This window comes from Lissotriton helveticus, chromosome 5_1 (genome assembly GCF_964261635.1).
Source record: "Lissotriton helveticus chromosome 5_1, aLisHel1.1, whole genome shotgun sequence".
In the NCBI taxonomy this organism is placed as follows: domain Eukaryota; kingdom Metazoa; phylum Chordata; class Amphibia; order Caudata; family Salamandridae; genus Lissotriton; species Lissotriton helveticus.
In genome coordinates this window covers 1,343,052,640-1,343,074,900 of record NC_136065.1, presented here as the reverse complement: position 1 = coordinate 1,343,074,900, position 22,261 = coordinate 1,343,052,640, and the positions used below count along the sequence as shown (strand labels likewise).

General features: G+C 41.1%; 1 protein-coding gene across 4 annotated transcripts in view; it reads left to right on the top strand.

The window, feature by feature from the left end:
* The window catches only part of ELAPOR1 (endosome-lysosome associated apoptosis and autophagy regulator 1), a 489,842-nt gene extending 467,835 nt beyond the window's left edge, over positions 1–22,007 (top strand). The window contains exons 22-23 of one of the 4 annotated variants that reach the window (XM_078644216.1): positions 2,232–2,367; positions 14,599–22,007. In XM_078644216.1, the coding sequence (XP_078500342.1) occupies positions 2,232–2,366 (135 nt within the window). In that variant the 3' untranslated portion in view covers position 2,367; positions 14,599–22,007. Of the gene's footprint in view, positions 1–2,231; positions 2,368–2,849; positions 2,974–14,598 lie in introns of those variants that run through there. The other 3 variants (XM_078644218.1, XM_078644217.1, XM_078644219.1) reach the window with 3 other exon arrangements.
* Positions 22,008–22,261: the final 254 nt, after the last annotated feature.

Below are 22,261 nucleotides of genomic sequence, written 5' to 3'. Positions count from 1 at the left end.
CTGGCCCTGCAGGCCCTGTGTTGTGTAGACCTTTGTATGTGTGCATGAGAAGTTTTTAATTGGCTTTGCATATTAATAGGGAACCAGTGAAGTTTCCTGAGGTGTAATGTGATGGGGGTGCAGTGTGGGAGGTCATGTATAAGTCTTGCTAAGGTGTTCTGGATTGTCTGAAGACTGTATAAGAGTTGTTTGGATATTCTGACATAAAGAGGGTTTGCCGTAGTCCAGCCTGCTGGTGATGACTGCTTGTGTGACGGTCCATCTGGTGTTCTTAGGCAACCATTTGAAGATCTTTTGCAGCATTGTAGGATGTGGAAGCCGGAGTGCACACTGCGTTTACTTGAGCTGTCATGATGAGTTTGTCATCCAGGATGATCTCTAGATTTCTTGCATTGTTTGTGGGTGTGGGCGTTGGTCCTAGCTCCAATAGCCACCAACTGGATTCCCATTGGGAGGTCTTTTTGCCAATCACCAATACTTTTAATTGCGCCGGAGTTAAGCTACAGGCAGTTGGTTGACATCCAGTCATGCAGTTGGTAAAGTTGGTTCTGGTGGTGGTTCTCTTGTCCGTCAGGGAGAGAATGGGTTGGGTGTCATTGGCGAAGATGATGACAGTGATGTCTTGTGATTGGATGATGTTGGTGAGCGGTGTCATGTAGATGGGGCTGGTGGATAATCCCTGTGGGATTCCGCATATCAGTTTCTTGGTCTCTGATGTGAAGGGTGGAACTGACCCTTTGGGTTTTTCCTGTGAGGAAGGAACAGATCCATCTGAGAGTAGATCCTTGTGTACCAATCCCATGGAGTCATCTTATGAAGGTGTTGTGGGAGACTGTCGAAAACTGCGGAGAGGTCGACTAGGATGAGAGCCACTGTTTCTCCTCGGTCCAGGAAGATCTGAGTATCACCAGTGGCCACAATGAGTGCTCTTTCAGTTTTGAAAATCTATCTACATATTATACCTTAAGTGTATTACCAATTTTAGGGAATACACTATTATATAAAGCAGACCAGTATCTTTCTTGATGTTTGTCCACAGAAATCAGTCCCTCCATTGTGGGAAAGTAGGCAAAGGACCTTAGACTTGTATCTGGAAATCCATTAAGTGTTCAGATTCAGGAGGCAGATCTTTGTGGCCATCGCATGAAAATCTGATTCACTGATAAAAGATTCCTTCTTTTTTTGATGATAAAATGTATCTCATGCAATCCTAAATGCTGGAAGAAATTGTGTTCAAACCATTCAATACATATTCCCATTGTGGGAAAGAAACACCAGTTATTTTCTGGGGATTTTTCATTGAATAGCAATCTATAGAGAGCACAGGTTATCTGTGTACATAAACTCACCAAATAATCCTTTGCAGGCTCTGACATCAATGTTGCTGCCAGATTTATGTGCAGTATCACTATCTCCTCAACGTTCCACCTTCATAATTTAATGGTCCGTTAAAAGGGTGACTTGATTTTGCTGGGGAGTGGAGACGATCTAGTACATGTACTTACCTTTGGAATCTGTAATGATGTATCTCCTAGAGGGGCGAGTGTAGTTTTTCTACACAAATCCCTTTGCTTTCGAGATGAGGCCCGTTTCTGACAAAATGTTTTTGTTTTTATTGGATATGGGTAACCTGAATGTCAGACAATGTAAACTGAAGTTGAAATGCCCTGTGCACTCACAATGAGGTGGCAAAGACATGGTATTTTAAAGTCTTACCCATTGAAGGAAAGTGTCCACTGTGAACATCTTCTACATTTACACTATTGATAGAAAGGCTATGTTCACTAACTGGAACTGTGTGTACTGTTGGTGAATCCTATACTTTTGGAGCTGCGCAAATCCTACGTGCAGGTAAAATACCCTTGAAATAGTGGATGTGCCTGTTGAGCACAGTGATTGCCTCCCTTGTGGTACAGGGTCTTGAATTAAGAGCAAATTTGTCATTCAAGTAAATGCAGCTACTAACACAGTTTGGTGTATCCTTTGTACTTAATGTGCACTTCCTGTAACATTAAGGATGGGCTCCCAACCATAAACAAGACATAATCACAACTAATGGTGTTGTGCTGATATTGTTTGGTAAACAAAACTGTGTAGATATATTTTTGGGTAAACAATAAAACTAATGGGACCTATGCAGCTTGAGCCACTGAATTAGAGTGTGTCCTTCTAGTTAGAAGATGGCAAAACCCATGGAAGGGATAACAACCCCCTACTTGTCCTAATTCTAGGTTCTGTCCTTCATTATATCTGGACATTTTGGAGACACCTCTCAAACTCCATGGAACCCCATGATTGTCAGGAGCTCTCCCAAGCTCCAAGGAATTTGGGGATTGCCAGATCTCCCACAAACATCAAGGATCTGAGGTATGTTGAAGGCTTCCACAATCTCAGTGATATCAGTCTTTGCAAGCTATTTCCACTGTCTGCCATACTCTCAGGATTGTCTACACTCACTAAACTCCAGGGTTTGTCATTTTTCTCGAAAATACTTATAGGATAATGGAGACTTTTGGGGGTTCAAAGAGCCTCCTTATACCCGGGGATTGTTTGAGTCAGCTCCTATCATAGGTACACTTTGCTGCCAACGCTGCTCTCTCAATACCTAAATCTGCCATCTCTGTCAAGGTCAGTGAGCGATAACATGAGCTGAATGTTGAGGTCCATAAGAAGAGTGAAGACACCCTGGGGAGAGAAATTTTGGGGAAGAATCTAGGAAGGTGAAAAAATGTAGGTATTATTATAATACTAATAAACAAAAGTAAAATAATGTATACAGGCAAAAGAAGATATGTTATGAAGTATAGTTAAAGCCCAGACAATGACCAAATTCATTTGGAATTTTATAGGAGCCCCAGAAATCCAACATTCCCGCAAACTTTTGGGATGAGAAGGGAATGGAGGAGTCCTGGTCATCCACAGAGTTGTGGAATGTTTAAGAGTCCTGGACAAGGCCTGATTTCATGGAGTTTGGTAGGTGTGTTTTTAGTCCTTGGATATCTTAAGGCTGGAGAAGCCACAAACAACCAAAAATCTTAAATCTTGTTATGCTAAAACAATGAGAGTAAACAATCATAATGTTTCCGAAGTATTGCCTAACATGATCTCTCGTGACAACTTTCTTAACTGATGAAATACCACAGGAAAAGGAACTCCTGCCAAATAACTGGCACAATATGAGAACTGTGTCTTACACTCTGGGCCTGATTACGTAGTAACCTTATCAGCGCGACCGCGATTCCCCCTCCGGTGCTGGGCCCTAATAAAAACGGGCGTGGTCATGACGGAACGGTTCCGTCATGAGCACAGCTCAACCGTAGCTCATGACGGAACCGTTCCGTCATGAGCATCGAAGGGGTTAAGGGATAATTTATCACCCCTAATAAATACCAGTACCACAGGATACATTATTTATCAGGTGCGATAAATAACACCTATTATGAGTGGGAAACATCCTTAACCACGATGTATAAACAACGACTTACCGGAACAACGTAGAGTGAACAACGAAGAGGGCTGAACCATGAAGGTAACATCCACGAACGACGGAACAACGAAGGATGGAACCACGACTATTAGAACACCAAAGGATGCTAGGAAAACGTTTAAAAGGGTAGATGGGAGGTGTGGGGGGGAATCCCCCCACAAATACGATAACAAAATATATATAGTTAGAAATATACGTGAAAATTAAAATCGTAATAGTTAAAATTCAAGGTTGTTAAAAAAATTAGTTAACATTTAAATTACCGGTCAGGAGATGGCAGTGTTGCTTTTTTGTTTCACAAAAAGAATATGATCAGTGTGCTCGTTTTTGTGAACAGAACTTAACTAGTATTTTAGAAAAAAAAAGGAATTAAATCTAATTTTTTCGTGATTTAGGGAGTAGTGGTTTAAAATGTAGTGGTTAAGAAATGGTCGTGGTTTAGCCTTCGATGTTCCAGAACTCGTGGTTTAGGCAGTAGTTGTTAAGTCATACAATCATTATGAGTTTATGGGGAATGGTGTTTAACACACCAAAATCCACCTGATACTGTATCCTTTCCCCTGTTAAATTTAGGTAACTTTCTCCTGCCGACATTTAATGAAGGTTGAGTTATTTAACGCATCCAATAAATATTGGATGCGTTAAAAACCTACGAAATCCTAATTCTGACCCATGCATAAAAAGGGGTTAACGCATGGGTCGGAATATTGCTAGAAACTCGTAATCAGGCACTCTGTGCCTCTTTGTTTTCTGATTGCCAGTCTCCACCCATTTTTTATGTCCAAAATTCAACCATTTCATAATTTGTTTCACACACGAGGTTCTCACTCTACTGGGCATCACAATGTATTATGCTATACACAGTTCAATCATTTTATTTTACTGATATCTCTAGGGTTTAAGTTGTAAAGTAGTTGGTCAGCCAGTGCTGGAAATGGCATTACAAGTGTTTCTGATAATGAGAGAAGTATATCCCTGGCCAGTGCTTCAATGGTGCATGTGAGTTGCTGTGGTGAGGTACCAAACAAAGCTCAAGGGCGATTCCACAGGCTCAGACAGCCATTGATGGGACCTTATCTCATAGTTTGCTCTTTACAACTTGTTTTTATTCTATATTCTCAGACAGCCCTTTATATAAGTGACTTTTCATCATAATCACAGAGCAGACATTTTACATTCTGCTCCTCTTTTTCTTGAATATCTATAACAAACATATTTAAAGTATATTGAAACTCCAAATTGCCAAGATTAGTGTCTTCATAACTCTTTATACAACATCTCCTCTTTCCTATCCCCAGTGGCACACGTTATCTATTCATACTTTTCTTGTCTCCCAACCCTCAATGAGACCAATTCTATAATGCTCTTGTACTGCCACTGATGCATCGATATCAGCACCTCAGTGTCTTGACTATTATTTTACATGCACCATCCCCATTCTTATCCTGTCTCCTACATGCTTCATCTTCCAAACTACTTTGGAAAGAGCAAGGTAAATCCTGACCCTCTCAGTCCTACCGAGCCAACACTATGCCATTTGTATATTCAGAACGCCTCTCACTGCCATAAGAGGTGTGTTCCCAGTCTACTCCTCTCCTGTAGGTTTCTGTCACGTACCACATATTGAATAAGAACTGTGCTATGCGGTTTGAAATATTCAAACTTTTGTGGAATAGGTGACTTGTTTGAAGTGCAGTTACTACTCTTATGCCTATACTTTAACAGCACAGAACATGTCACCTTACACACTTTTCTGCAACAACTTTTCAATCAACGAATAGCAAAGTTACTACCATCATTTGTTGCTTAACATGCAACTTCAATATTTGTGCCTATCAGAGGTTGTAGAACACTATCTACTTTGATGATGTGTTTGCTGTTTTAGCAAAACAGACAAGGGAAGGTGCCCTTTCTCCTTGTCTTTTATCTCCAGGTCCATCACTCTACAGCCCCCATTACTAATCATTCTTTGATGCTACCATGTCCAGTGTAAGCAAAACTGTTTTTTTTCTGGAAACGATTGTCACTTTGTTTCATCAGCAACTAATCACCAGTTTTCCTTCACAATTTTCTAAATAACCCAGTTTGAGGCAGACTATTTATTGAATACATTTTTACTTAGTTCTGAAGCTTCAGGACATAGCAAATCCTTTCTGTTCCTAACCATGACTTTTAGATCAATGTCATTAAAGGTCATGGGTTTATAAATGTTATCAATAATCTGCTGTATTTCTCATTTTATAAACATCTACAAATGAGATTATGTGGCTTGAACTAAACAAATTGCTGAAAGAAAAATACTTCAGTGGAGTTTAGAAGATCAAGAGTCTTAACACTGTTTAGACCTCAATTGCTCATATTCTAGTTTGCTTTCTATAACTAAAGATCCCAACCGCTTCTGGCAGCGGTTTTTAGCAGGCGAGACCTCCTCTCCAGATATTTGGATGCTATGATGTTAAATCATCAGATAAACCATCACACTATTCAAAGTGCCAGCAGTGCATATTTATTTTTGCAAAAGATGTCAGAGCAAGTGCCCTCCCTGACGCGTTTCGCTCCGCGAACGGAGCTTGATCACATGACGCGTCAGGAGTAGGCGGTGAAATAAATGGTGATTAAAAGCCCAAGCGCCTAAAGAAACAAAACGCACGGGTCACAACAAAGCAAACAAGCAGTCGATTAACAATGAATGCTCAAATACTCAAAATGCATGAACATAGAGACACATATATATATATATATATATATATACATACATACATACATACATACATACATACATATATATATATATATATGTGTGTGTGTGTGTGTGTGTGTGTGTGTGTGTGTGTGTGTGTTTGTGTGTGTGTGTGTAGGGAGAGGTTCTTCAGAAGTGCAATATCCAGTATGTCTGATCTTTAGTTGGCTGCAGCTGCATCTGGATAGTGCCTGGGCTCACTAGGACCAGCTACTACACAACAATTCTCTTTAATGATGAGAAAAGCTTGCCTCGTTCTGGTGGTTGGCTGGGTCTGGGACTTTCCGAGTTGGTTGAGTTGTGCAGGTCTCTGACAATAACAGGTGAGATGCTGAAGCCTACTGCAGTGACTAGGTCTAGCAGACATAGATTTATGCTAGCAAAGTTTTGAAGCTCTTTGTCGAAGTAGTCTAATGGGCGTCTTAATCTGTGCTGGCTTCAGTTCTCTTCACTCCTAGTATGATCCTCATGATCACTGAAGAAAAGGCACCTACTTGGCATCTGGGCCCAAAATTTGAGTTTGGAGGAAAGGGTACTCGGTCATAAATGTGATGGAGTCCCTGTCCCTCAAACCCTCAGTCATCCGTTCAGTTATGAGTCGGTAGTGTCTGTTTGCTGATGGTGGCTCTTCCGAAACTTGCGTCAGAAAACTTACTACAAAAGGCTGATGGAGTAGGGGCCGTCGGAGTAAAGGCATCAGGTGACACATCCTGTTTAGAGTGGATGATCTTATTTCCCTTTTTCTGTCTGTCACTCAGGTGGTCACAAACAGATACAAATAAGCTGTGGCAGCTGTGAATGCACAGAAATCACCGCTGGCCCAGCCGTGATCTCTAAATAGGACTTTCCTCGTCCATCAGGGTGGCGGGTGTATTGTCCTCCACTGCCCTGATGGACACAGGTAAAACTGCTAAACTATAAAGCAGACCCTGTCTTTGCCAAACTCTGACATTTACTTATCTCACTTTGTGCACTACTTGAAATAGATGTGTGAACTTAGCATTGTGTTCACATCTCTTAGTTCCAGCAGCTGAAAGATCTTGCCACAGTTGAAAGGCCCGCAGGTGTGCCTCTTGTTGTGTTTTCAAGGTCGCTCAGCTGGAACTGTATGTTTTTGTCAGCTGAAGCAGTCACTTGGACAGTGTTATTCACTCGTAAGCCAATCTCTGATAACATGTTTGAGTTTGTCCCTAGAGAGACATTTGTTGGCAGTGTTATGCTGTGTTACATTATGTTATATTAGGTTATGTGTATTTGTTAAGCACACTATCACCAGCGAGGGCATCCTGACACTGAACAGGTGTGTATTCTTACCCCTGGAAATGGTAGGATGGTTAACTGAAAAGCCAGGTCCAGCTTCTTGGGTCATTCAAGAAGAGAGGAAGAGGCTCTGATGTGGGAGGTAATCATCATCATTATCATCTTTATTTGATTATTAAAAAATAATTATAAAAGAACAAAAAAATATGTTAAAATATAATACATCAAGTGTATAATTTTTTGTAAATATTTTGAACCATGTAAACACTGATATTTATTGCCTATTTTAAAAACTCTGTGTTTTGGTCAATGTACACCAGCCTTTCACAGTTCTCTTTGCTGACCTCTCACAGGTCTCTCTGACAACCTCTCACAGGTCTCTTCTTCACTTGAGGATGCACTCCTTGCACCTCAAGGCTATGCCGATGTGGCAGTCTCTTCTGCCTCCACTAAAGCAGATTTCGCAGGGTCTGTCACACCCTTTAACCGCTTGGGCCCTCCTCCTAACAGGGTAATCACTCTCAGTCTCCATCCCTTGCTGACATCTTCTCCAGTGCATTCTTTGGCGCGCTTCTGACCTTGAGCCCTCCGTCTTTCACTTTAGCTGCGCCTACTGCTGGCGCCTTGTGCACCCGGTTCCTACTCCTGCGGTGGCGTTCTTTCGCCACTGAGGGCACAGTCAGCGATCTCTTCCTGAACTTGGTGGTGGTATATGACCGCAGGGGGCACTCATCGCACAGCTTTTCCTCCTGACGGCTTTTCACTTGTCTGGGGCCTCTTTGCTCTGGCCAGTGCTCTTTCCAGCCTCCTCCGGTGCACCCAGTCTGAGGTGTGCTTACAAGGATTTATGTCACTTCTTTGCTCAAACTGCCTGGCAGTCATCTTTGCCAGACATTGCCAGGGGACTATGGGTCCATACACAGTCTCATCTCTGCCTACAACCGTCTCCTGACTTAGGGCAGCATAGGGTACACTTTTTCCTAGTATCTTTTCCAGTTAATGCCCTCTTAATGCTGATCCCCTTGCAGTTTAGGGCTCATTTCCTATGCTTATTTGTGAAACATTTGGATTTGTCACATTCCCTTTGAGTTCAGTGATGTAACATGGATGGCAACATCTGAAAGTTGTTCCAGCACCACTGAGCAGGGGTGTCTCTTCCATCCTGTGTTGCGTTCAGACATGATTTTATCTCAGTGATAGGGAGGCTACCCAGACAATTCCATATATGTGGGGGGAAGGAGGGTTTCTTTGTTCAGTCCCTAGCCTGTCCCTTGACAATGTCTAAGCTGGGAGATTAAATGCTCCCACCCCTTTACTCTCTATTACCAAGGCTGTGAAATTTCCATATGTGTATCTGGCTAGGATCTTACAATTATCGAGATTCCTTGTGCCATTGTTGGTGTTCTAGTGCCAGTGCCTCTATTCTGGTACCCTTGTGTTGTGTCACTGCCTGGTCTTAGTGTCAGTAGCCATATGTTGTAGCATCCCCGTGTCAGTGCTGTGTCATTGTGACAGTGTCTCAGGATTAGTGTTCAGGCACTTGTCAGTTTTCTTAGGTCAGTGTCTATAGTATTTGTGCATATGTGGCATAGTCCTTCTGTTTGTTATCCTCAGTGTTTCAGTATCAGTGTCAGTGTGCCTATTTCCCCATCTCCCTAGGTCACAGTGTCAGTGCCCTGGTGTCAGCATCCTAATGTCAATATACCCAAGTTCGTTTCATTGGCTCTGCGTAAGCATCTTCTTGGTCCAGTGTCAGTATCTATTTGCCCAGGCAGGTTCACTGGGGCAGTAGCCTTTGGTAGTGTTGTAGTGCCCAGTGTCCATGTTCGTGTCCAAGTTTCCTTGTCAATTCCTCTACCCTCTTATGAGTGTCTGTTGTCATTGTCCTTATGTCAGTATTCTAGTGTCTGTTTCTGCATGACATTACCACAGCTCTGTACCCCAGTATTGAGTCTCTCAGTCGGTGCCCAGGTGTTAGTGTCCCTCTCCTTGTGTTCTGTGTGAGTGTTAATATCAGTAGCTGTCATATCCAACAACAAAACCCGTTCTCTATGGCAAAAGGTATCGTGTGTAAATCACTTTTATTTCCTACTCTACGAAGTATGTGCATTACTTTCAATTTTTGCAAAACAAACAATTCCTTTCTTATGGTTATTTGCAGCACTTCCATGCCATTTCACTTATAGTAAAAAACCCTTATCCAATGACAGTCCCTCTAATAGAGGATTGATACTGAGTGGCTGCTATATCTTTTCAAATCCACCCTTCCACCTAAAATCGTGGTGAAAAAATGTGTGAAGAGACAAAGTGACACCTCACGGGCGAACCCCCAAAGGGGTAACTGGCAGGTACTCACCAGATAAGCCCACTGTTCTCAACATCGGTAGTCACTTTGTCTAAAGTAAATAAGTGTCCAAAGGAAAAGAACAACAGAAGACCGTGCGAGTGCAAGAGAGGGATAAATAACTACACTCTATATTAGTGACGGAAAAAAGAGTTTCAAATTGACAGGCACACCTTACACACGATAACTTTATTCTTCACTAAGGGTGAACTGTCAAATAAAAAATGTGAACAGGTAGCTATTCATGCATACCTTTTTTCACATACCAACACGTTTCATTGCCTATAATTTCCGGCAAATTCTTCAGGGCAAAGTAAACTGCAAAACCGCCGACCAGTAATAAAACAGAAAGTACCCCAACCCCCATCAGATCTAGGCAGAGCCATCTTCCTATACGGCCTTCTATGCCTCTTATATCCCCAAAGGAATCTAGAGCAAGTTTTTTCAATTTTTTTAAAGCAAGATGCTGGAAATTCGAGCGGAATAGTTCTAAAAAAATAAAGAAATTTGAGTAACATAAGCATTTTCAAAACATTCAACCTCCCATTCACTGATAGATGGAAATTATCTATTCGTTGTAACATATAGTTCACCTTATTTATTACCGGATTAATATTAAACTCCGGAATATTATTGATTGACGAGGATAGCTTAACCCCTAAATAAGTGGCTTCTGCAATAGTGGATATGCCCTCTGAAGGGCTTCACCAATACATAAGATCTGTGTTTTGGTAAGGTTGAGCTTGTACCCGAAAAAGAGCCCAAACTCTAATGCCTGTTCTTCAATTATTGGCAATGTGGAAGCTAAATCAGTGGTGACAACAACAATATCGTCCGCATAGGCCAGAGCTCTATAGTCTAAATCATGAATTTTAACTGGTTTAATATCAGCAGAATAATTTATTTTGGCAAAAAAAGTCAATATAAAGGGCAAACAATAAAGGGGAACCGGGACAGCCTTGTCACGTACCCCGACTGATTAGAAGCGGGCCCGATTCTCTACCGTTTAAGCGGATGCAAGCAATAGGGAGGTAACATAAAGGCTTCAATGCTTGCACCATAACTGGGCCAAACCCCTTCACATAGAGCACTTCCCACAAGTATGGCCAAGACACCCTGTCGAATGCCTTCTCGGCATCCAACAGGGTGATTCCAATTGTATTCTTTGTGGCTTCTGCCCAATCCATCATCGCTATCACCCGCCGAACATGATCGGCAGTATCACGTCCAGGGATAAACCCGTGTTGAAATTCTGATACTAAAGTTGAAATGATTCTTGACAAGCGCCCGGCCAAAATCTTGGAATAAATGTTGTTGTTGGCATTCATTAGCGAGATTGGTCTATAAGAGGATGGTGAGAAAGGAGATTTACCCTTTTTTTAAAAGGCCATGATGGTAGGATTCCGCCAAGACATCGGGGAGGTACCTCTTTGTGCACGCAAGAAGGTTGAAAGCATTTGTTCTTTCAGAGCTGGAAAAAAGGTTATATAAAATTCAAGAGGTATCCCATCTGGACCCACCGCCTTTCCGACTGCAAGCGATGTTAGCGCTGCCTCAAGTTCTTCATAGGTAATATTAGCGTCTAGCTCCTATTTTTGTTCGTTGGAGACTTTAGAGAATTCAATCTCCCCCCAAAAAATCTGTTAATTTCCCTGCTACCGGCGTACTATCATCACCTGTGTAAAGCTGGGTGTAAAAGTTACAAAAGATCTCCAACACTTTTGCTGGGTTCTCATGAAGTAGCCCCTGCTCATCCTGAACAAATTAATCCTAGTAGCTGCCTCTTTCTGCCTCAACCTTTTAGCTAGGAGGCGCCCTGAATTCTCACCCACCTCATATAACTCCGTGCGGTGTACTGCAATGAGGGAGGCTAGCTTTGTTGTTAAATTCTGGTACACCTTCATTTTCTGTACAGCGAGATCAATCGAGATTTGTTCATGATCCCTTCCAGCAATGACGGCCGTCATAAAATTAGTCTCTAAGAGCCGTAGTTTGTTTAGTTCGTCTACATATTCTACCCTTAACCTAGATTGTTTATTAATGGAGTAGCTGAGGGTCTCCCCCCGCACTCCTGCCTTAAAAGCATCCTATACCATATCTTCTGAGGCAGTTCCGTGGGGACTTATACCCATCTTCTATTTCTAATTCTATGGTAATTGGATTGTGGTCCGAAATTATTTTTGGGTGAATCTCAAACCTAGCATTAGTAGACATTCCCATAGGCACAAAGAAATAATCAAGTCGTACATGCTTATGATGGGGGCAGAGAAAAAAGTACTTCCAGCAGCACCCCGTCCTCTCAGCAACCAGACACCTACCAATCAAAAATCAATTAATAGACCCCTAGTGGCTTTAAACACTTTACTCTTTTTGCCCTCATATCTATAATTACCCCGAATGTCTACATCTCCAGCCAGGTGACTATTAAAATCCCCACAAAGGATTAATGAAGATGGCCATTTTAAACTGTAGAAAGAACCTTCAAGTGACCACAGTCACTTGACCCTGCCCGCACAGCTACTGGCAAACTTCCGTTTGCACAAATTTATCAACTATTCTGTATCAGCTCTGTTGTCACTTTTAATATGTTAAACATACATTTAAACAAAAAACATGTAACAATTCTTTCACATTCTTCTTTACATGGACCTTCTCTTTTTGTCCATTACCATAAACATGTCAAGTAGACATAAAAACAACTATCAGTGTAAACAATGATCAATTGTTAATTTTCAAACAATATTGCTGTTGTTGCAAGTCCCAATGCATTTTGGGAATAAATCCCTTCTTCAGGGGAACTGTAAAACAATAATGAGAAAAATGTTTTCAGAACAAGCCCTTCTTCAGCACATTTAAGATGCATAAACAGTCATGATTAGTATTCAATAAATGGTGCCATAGTTGCTAGCGGAACAGTGTAATGTGACCACCACCAAGTTCCAAATATGAAAACAAAAGAGTGAAAAAATGTAAAACCCTAGCGTTTATTTAAACAAACATAGCCGTTAAGCTACTCACCAACAATCTCACTGTTGAAATAAAGTGCCTCTTAGAATGCAGCAGATGGAAACAGATATCTGCAAAGAATGCAACAGTCTTCATCTACCAACTGATTGAAAATGATCCAAAGTTCAAAAAGAATAACCCTAGATTTAGACAACAAAATACAACATTCTCTACCTTAAGATAAATGCGAAAATTCAGATCTGTATATATAGTGAAAAGACTGTCTTTGTACAATTCCAATCTCAATAGAAGCATACTGGTCAAATAATAGCCATACTTGATGGTAGAACACGATCAGAATTAGACGAACTCTGTGAATCCAAACATAAAACTATGAAAATAGTGACACTCATAACCTGCAATAGTTTATCCAATATAGCTGTTTATGCAGACTCTCTTCAATGATTACTTCCTTATTGAGGCAGACTTTTGAATTCCTGACAGGTCGACCAGAATCCGTATAAAACACTGCGATATCGAAGACAGCTGCAACTTCTCTTTCGGGTGCACTGTGGCATCGAGCACTCCTTTCTACAACATTTAATGCACTCTTATTAAACACGCAACCATATCTTGATCCATATACAGAGCATGTAACAATCAGACGCTCATTACCTTAAACCTGCTCGACACTCGACCGTGTCCCTGTTCTTTGCCGTAGCTCATAAAGTCCCGAACAACCAGGCTTCTCGACGCCATTACACGCCGCCACAATGTAAATACTCTTAAGTATGGTCATCACGACGGACCACTAATACCCCTACAATTCTTCAAAAATCGGAGGTACGTGTTGGGGTGTGAAGGAGTGCATGGGAGCAGTTTACGGGATGTGATCATTGGGACAATTTGTCTGTTGTGTGGTTTCAGGAACGCGTGAACTGAGTTCCTAGAAGTGGTTACTATGGCAAAGAACAGGGACACAATGGAGTGTCTCCCACCGATGCCAACACTAAGCACTGCTGTGGCTTGATGTTTCTCCCCTTCCACACCTCTTTCTCTCCTTCCCTGCCTCCTTCCCTGCCTCTCACTCCCTCCCCGCTGCCCACCGTACACTTCTGCCGCTATTCGTTTTCCCAATCATTGTACAATCACACCGGCATTAGCAAGGTCAATTGTGGCAGCAGGGAAACTTGAAAATGATCTTCCATATTTCTAAAATGGATATCAAATTGTGTGTCAATACAACGTGGGGCATCTTGGGTATGAACAGCCATCTTGTAATGCTATTTTAGTTACTAGCAAGATGGCAGCCATGTGGCGAATAGAAGCTACGTGGTTGGTGGCCATCTTGGAAATAGATAGATAGATAGATAGATATATTCAGGTATCTTAGAACCTTATTTTCTGTACTTCCAAGATGGCTGTCACATCGCCTCATCATGCATCTTAGCGACCAGTGTTTAAAAATATAACAATCAAGATGCATCCCCATCACCATTGGCTTTGTCAGTACTTGCACCTCATTGGCAAAGCTAGAGCAACTGATGTTGCCAATGTTTATTACTGGCTTCAAAATAGTAGATTCCTCTCACTGTTCCTATCCATGCAGCCACATTACTCTTTTCTTATGTTACTTCTACTTAGAGTCTAATGCAAAATGACAATGGGAATAATTTACAGCATTTAGGGAGACTAGAATTTTAACTATTTTCTGTGCAGTTCAAGTTCTGATCACTTTTGATATCGGTGTCTTTGCAACTCTGAATTTCAATGATATGTGTCAATCAGTATTGACTGTGTGTTGTTGGCCTTTCTTTCCAGAGGACATCGGACGGCTTTGATTCAGTTCCCTTGAAGAGTTCCTCTGCAATCACAGACATGGATCTCTGAAGAACCTTCACTCATCGCCAAACCCAATGTTAGACTTCGGAGAGAGCCTTGCTGCAGATACATGCGGCACCCTTCAAATTCAGCCAAATCTACGACAACTTTCCTACAACAGTCATTCCACTATGGCTGAGATTTTGCTCCATCACTGCTGCTTTGAAAGTGTATTATGTGGCCTTAATGGACAAACCTCTCACCAGAGATTTTTCCTCTTGATGTATTTATTTCTTTTTTTACACCGAATATGGCAATACTAGTGATTCTATCAAATACAGTGATTCATTTTACCAAGGAGTAGTGCAATGTTTCCTTTTTCTGATCTAGCTTGACCGTGTCTTGATGAAGATAGGAGGGGTATTTGTTAGTTTGTGTGCACAATCATTCTCTTAGAAGCAGTAAAGTGTTGTAGAAGAAAGTGGTGGTATCTGTGCACCCTTGGAGTGCAAACCTTTTTTGTTTCTCGGCCTCTTTACTATTCCTCTAAAGCCTTAGCAGAATTGAACATTGTGCACTTGTTGTTACTGCTGCCTCCACACTAACTAGGAGTGGAACTTTCGAGTAGCTAAAGTATAAGTACTGACATTTGCCTCACACTTTCTATATAGCATGACCAAAAATTATTGTTGCTTTTATAACAGCATCTGATTTTAATTGAGGCTATGCCGCAAGAACTCAGACTCAGGCTTATGTTTACCACTGTGCACTTCTGGCATCAGGTCACCATTATTTCAGTACTCAGCATTCCTGTTGCAAGTCATATTTATAAGGTGTGTTAGTCCAGTTAGCAAGACTACAACTCCCAGATTGCATTATGAAACTCCAGAACTGGAAACACGAGATCCTGTCTACATGGAGCTAAGTAGAAACAGCAATCGGTGACCTTCTGCTCACACGAGGAATGAAGTAGTGTGTGGTAAAGTAGGAGAGAGGAAAACCATGTTTCAATCAGTGCTAAATCTGTATTAGTGTTTGTGTAGTAAGTCTTTGTGTCATTTGTTTGTGTGATTACTTGGTGGTCTGGGGTTGCAACTGTAATATTTTTATGTGTCTATATTTAAAGCCATTGTATCTAGAAAGGAATCCCTTATTGCTTGGTAGGTTGCCCTGAATGTGTATGCATTATCTTTCTCCTTTCGTATAGCACTGATTTCCCACTGCGATTTGCAAACTGTTGAACCTCTTGGTCGAACTACAGGGAGTAGGCAGTTCCTGAAGCTGTATGTCACAAGTTGAGTAATACTGTTTCTTGTAAGTTACTGGCTAAAGCTAATAATTACTGCCTCCACAGAGGAGCATGCAAACAGCCTGATCCTGAATCTCCTCCATGTGCTGAATGGTCAGCTCTCCCTCCTCAGGTGGGGTGCAGATATCAAAGCAGGAAAGGACTTGCCCCAGAGAATCTAGTTCATACTAAAAGAATTCTGTGTGAACATCTGAGTACCGCAAGACAATGGTCAAGATTTTCCATTCTCCTTTACTTCTTTACCCAGCCCACATCTTCTGCACTTCAAAATGTACAGCACGCTTTGTGCTGCAAGTGACTACATAGAGTTTATTGTGAGGAACATAAGTATATTTTGTTCTAACTAGTCACAAGTGTGTTCTAGGAATTATAAGGCATGATACCTTTGCTTACATTAGCCCAAGAGAATAAAAACTATAACCTCACAACTATCACATATTGTGTTTACACAAGTCAGCCACTATGATTACAATGTAAGAGTCACTGCTTTTTCATATTTTCCTCATAATGTGCTTATTAACGTAGATGCGAGATTTTTACCTCAATCTATTGCACCTTTGAGGGTTTGCAAGTTTGAGTATTTGCAAGGGAATAACAGTTAGGGTTGCACCTTCAGGCATGTTCACCAGTAGTAATATTAAGTGGAGTGGTGGTGGTAAGGCTATAACATGATTGTTACCATGCTTCATAGTACTCTGTTTATACTCTTGTTAATGCTGAATTACATATGAGTGCTTTACGATGTACTCACTGCTGTAATACTAAAACACTAATACTCTAATACTAGAGTATTGATGCTCTAATGCTCTTTCAACTCACAGAGTATTTTAAGAGTGAGTATTAAAAGAGCATTTATGTATTAGAGTATTCAAAATATCAGATTACAAGAGATGTAAAACACTTTGAATGAGTTTGAAATGAAGGAGATTGGAAATTCCTCTACCAAAAAGATTTCTTCATAAATTGTCCCCATTTAATGCAACCCACCATTTCATAGACAGCTTGAGTAAAAAGGATACTTACTTTCTTAAACGAAGATGGGGAATGAAATTAATTAAACAGGCTACCAGTTAACAATAAAAAGCTTGAACATTTCTCCATTCTTATGTCACCAACATGAGGGTTCTGGACTATCGCATTCATTGGGAAATTCTGGTTGGGTTGTAAAACCTATTGTGGTGTCAGTCACCAAAAGGCCTTTTTAATGTCTTACGCAACTCAAATATCAGCTGAATTTATAGTTGAATAGAATAATATTTGTATTTTAATTTCAATACTGCTGATCTGGGCAGACACAAATATTTGCAACAGAACACAATGAGGTAAATCTGGACAGTGGATAGATAACAGAAAGTGCATTAAATTAGGTTAAGTCGAAGAGAAACCAACAATGATTTACAACAATGACGCCTAAAATTACAGACAATTTTTACAAGTACACTTCAATACAAACACCTCTTCATTGTCAAAAGTATTGCATGATACATAACTTCCATGTTCTTGTGTGTTCCTACATTTTATTTCTTTAGCAACAGTTCACACTGAGCCTTCTTTCAGATCTAGGAGGATATGACTCTCACTTCCTCTAGAACTGTCTGTTCAACCAGACTACCCAGAATGCTTGCAGATTTCCTGAAGAGTCAGGAAATACTCAAAGAGTTTGGGCTGTCTGTTTCATTAGATAGTTCCTGAAAAACTAGGGGCGCCATCCTCTACAGTCCAGAGGAAGAGTTAGGGGAACTACCGTAAATCAGTCAAACATTTGATACATGTAGATATGTGGATGCTGTATGGAATTAGACTCTTGACAATACCACAGTATTTCAGTATTTGGGTTCACCTAAAATGCCTTCCATTTTAAACACTACTGTTGGTTTCTTTTTGGGTTCATCCTATTAAATTGTTTTCTATTTTTCACCCATTGGCCATAATTTATTTCAGCTTGTTGTTTTTAGTTGTTTTTGCCCTCATCAGCAGTATTTAAGTGGAAAAAACCCCACTCTTTATTAAGTTACATAATATGTGGCTGGTTTGATATCCACATATTATAAATGTATTCCTTTCCTAACTTTCCTGCAGAGTGTTTTGCATTCTACAGAATTAGTTTATCAAGCATGCGGCTTATTTAGGGGCTTTTATTAAAAAAAGAACTGTCTTGGTGGGAGATGCTTTTTAATATACGTAAGGGATGAAACTTACTATATAAACAACTTGCAGCCCGCCCCGACGTTGTCCGGGCAGAAGGGGGCTGGGGGCAGCACCGCTGCAGGAGACATGCAGCAGAGTGGCCATCAGCGGGAGCAGCAGAGCGTACTTACCAGCTCCCGCTCCGCCGCTCCTCCCCGCATGTCGGGTGTGTGTCCCTTGCTCCTTCCTGCGCTTCCACCAGCATCGCCGCTCCTCCCCGCGCTGGGCACTCCAATGTTGTGTGTCGGTCCCGCGCCACCGCTCCTCCCCGCATGTCGTGTTTTGTTCCCTTGCTCCTTCCTGCACTCCGGTCCGGACAGTGAACGTCACGTTGACGTGACGTCACGCCAACACGCCATTGCGCCTCTCGCAAGCGTTGTGACGACGCCGAACGCCGCGTGCAATCACTGTATCCATACGCCCATACGGACTACTTTTCCCCTAACGTTCCCCCCCCCAATGTATATGGTGTGGTTTTCTATAGCCTATGTCCATCTCCTGGACCTCCCCTTTCCAACGCTGTATGGGTGTTGTGATTGGTGGTGTACTTTTCGAGTTTACCTGGCTCAAAGGACACAGTTCTCTCTTTATAATAGTAGTATAGATTATTACCCTAGACTCTTCGTCGGTTAGTGGGTGGCTGGATCAAACACATTTTGAAAATCCCAAGGCAGAATCACTCAGTAAGCTGTATAAATGTATACATGTGTGCATCAGATTTTCCTGATATGTTAATGCCATAGCTGTAATGCCCTTTCAGATGCTCTAGGTATTCCAAGAAATCTCAGATTTGGCCAATATTCCTCACTCCCTCAAATGGTGGTAGGCATGTCAGAACATTTGCATCATCTTCCACTTGATATTACCCCCCCCCCCCCCGAGTTTGCAACCCCAATCACCTCCAAGTACAGCTTCTGATGTTTGACAATTTCAGGACTCCATTTTGTCTGTGTGCAGTGGGGCTGCCCAGTGCGGTATCATATGTCACAAAGAGGAGTGCTCTTTTAAAAAGCAGGCCTGGCTGGGTGTCCCCTAAATGTTCTCCCACCTTTTGAAATGATTTTTTAATCTGTTTTCCCAAAACTTATGGTGTGGCATAATCAGCTTTTTGCCACTTCCCTTCACTGAAATATCACAGTTCTACTCCAACATAGTCAATGTCCCTTATGCACTAGGAATGGAAGATCGCAACAGCAGAGAAGCAGCACTTTCTAAGCAGAATTTAAAAATGCCTTTTTGAAAAAAAGAAATAATTGATAGCTGACTTCATTTAATTTTCCCTAAACTACCTCACAATAAGCTTTCACATCAGGCTACATTCCAGGTTTAACACAATGGAATGGTGTTAGATGCTGGGTCTAAATTTCTTTACAAGTCTCTTCCATGCCACAATCAGACCAGAACTATCTGTTCACTTGAGCAGGAGTACTCTACTTATTGGGTACTCTAAATCATTTCCACTACTTATTTTCTAGGCTTTTTCAATGTCTCTTGAAAACAGCCTATGCCTCTTGCATTTTAAATGGAATTGTGTGAACCCATTTGGAAAAACAATGTCCCCGTTCTAAATATTAAGATGTTGGCCATGATGTCAGGATTTGAGACATCCTTAACAAGTCACCAAACACAGTTGTGCTTCATAAATGATATCTCACGTACATTTTGATTACCTTATTGAAGTATGGTTAAGTAACTGCTTTTCTCATTTATCACTTTTTTTCTGGATCAGCGCTCTCAGTTTGTGTTGGTCTGTTTGCCCACCTCCTACTGATAGAGAGACAGTACAGGTTCGTATTTATATAGATTACAGAACTGGTAGGTATTCTATTAGAAGTGCTGTCACAGGAACTCCAACTTTCTGGTTCTGGTCTTTTGTTTGACAGATCAGTGCATTCTTGGTGTTTTAATCTTGGTCTGCATCAGCTGAAACAATGGGTGTGCCATGCCTGATTATCATATTTAAATTACAATTTAATAGTGGATACTTGGACTCCCATTGCATTTTGGTAACTCTATGCCTGACATTACTAGGACTTCTGGCAAACACTGTCCCTATACCTCCCTTAGCATCACGTCGAACTTGAGAACATTTACATATGTTGGTTGCTACATTGTGGCTGGTTGATGAGAGGCTGAAGAAACTGAAACATGGATTTGGGTGGTGAGACATGGGCATGGTAAGTCAGATATGGATGCAGGCATTGAGTTACGCATTATCTACAATTAGTACATGCATACTGTCATATTTCTCACCACATTATTGGTTTACATTGTTGTCCTTTCCTACTTCAAGCAAAAGGGTCACTTGATCCCTGACACTGAGAACCAGACTTAAACCCCCTGATCCCCAGTCTACAGCCAGTCGTGTTTCTATTGCACTATCATCTCTAAAGCCTAGATATGGTAATGTCTCTGCTCCCAATTAGTGTTTTTGCATAGTTCATTTAAGTGTCGAATAAAGGTGGACAATGTTCTCACTCAGCATATCATGACCACCTGCAATGCACAGCTTTTAATACCAGAAGATACCCTACTGAGACTGTCTGTCTGGATTGTGTATTTCTACCTATTTATGCTAGATCCTGTGTATAGTGGATGGGGTTTTCTATCTTGGCTCCGGTTAGATTTTGAAAAAGTATCTGCAAAATAAGGGTCAGGGCCCAGAATTTTCCCTTACAGTCTGGATTTATCTCAGACTTTCATAATGTGCCAAACGGAGACGTATATGTTAATGTGAGTCTTTCAGTATGTGCCATCCAATTTAAGGGTACAAGTAGATCAGATATAACAATCAGCAACATATCAAGTATTTGTTTAGTTCTTAGTGCTACTATGAATCTCACTCCAGTTGAGGATCCTGTGACTACAAGACATTCAGTTCCACCCTGAGAGGTAAATTGAAACCCTTCAACACCACAGGGCGGTGCCATCTTGGTAAAGGGCCCCCGTTTTGCAGAGTTGTCTGATGTCACAGAGCAGAATGGTTCTATGAACCCGCACGGTGAATAAAGAAGCAATTTATGAATACAGAGGGATGCAATATACCACTCAATGTTTTAGTGCGGGTACCAAAAAAATAGAAGGTAAAAATCGCACAGCTCGTGCTGCTTCTTCAGTGTAATATGACATCACATAGATACTAAGGGGCGGGAAAATCAAAGGAAGAAAGTGACTGCTGGATAGAAGTTGATCTTTCTCAGCCTCTTTTAATTGCGTTGCCTCACTTTGTGGTTAAACTACACCTGAAGGATGCTCTATTGAGGTGTCTAAGTACCAAACACACTACCAACCCAATGTGACCCTGCCCAAAGGAAACTTTTTCCCCACCTCAAACACAACAGAGAGCATTATGAGGGGTGGGACCTTTCACCTAAATAGAGAGGTGCGAAGCCAAACTGTTGAGGTGATAGCCAGAAAGATGGCATGGTGCCTCTCTTTCTCTCTCTCTCTCATTCGTTTTCCACCCCATCTCCCCCTCAGAAATCAAGAGCAATCCTATATTTTAGGAAGAGCAAATATTGTGATTTATGAAGGAACCTGTAATGTCTTTAACACCGCTCTACAGACTGATACAAATTGGTAAAGTTTTCGCCATCATTTGCGCTAGCATTGTTGCATTGAGTGTACAGAAAGTGTTGTATTTATGTGAAGCAGTGTTATTTAGGAACTGCACAAAATGTTTGAAATAATGTGTTTCATTTCATTTTTACATGTGTACATTGAAGATGAAGCTGATATATTTATAAAAATTGAAATTGTGATACACTTTTTTCTAGTCAGATGGGGGGAAAACAACAAGAACATGAATTTTGCCAAATGATTTTTACAGTTTGCTAAGAAAATATAGTTTGTAATGGAAAGGGGGTTGTGCTTACTTTTTGATGAAATAAAATATACTTTTCGGTCGAGATTATGAGTTGTATCCTGTTCATTCCCTATGTCAAGAATATGTGTGTGCTCTTTAGTTTCTTTAGTATTGTTGCTGTGGCACTTTCTGAAACTGGTCAGATATTTTATTGTTATTGCCTTAGTGGGGCAGACCTGTACAGTATGCTTTGCATTGCACACCTACATTAAACAGTCATGCATGCCACAGTGAATACCAATGTAAGTTTGAGGTACTGATCATATTTCATGCCGATTAAAATTACCTCCTCTTCCTGCTTT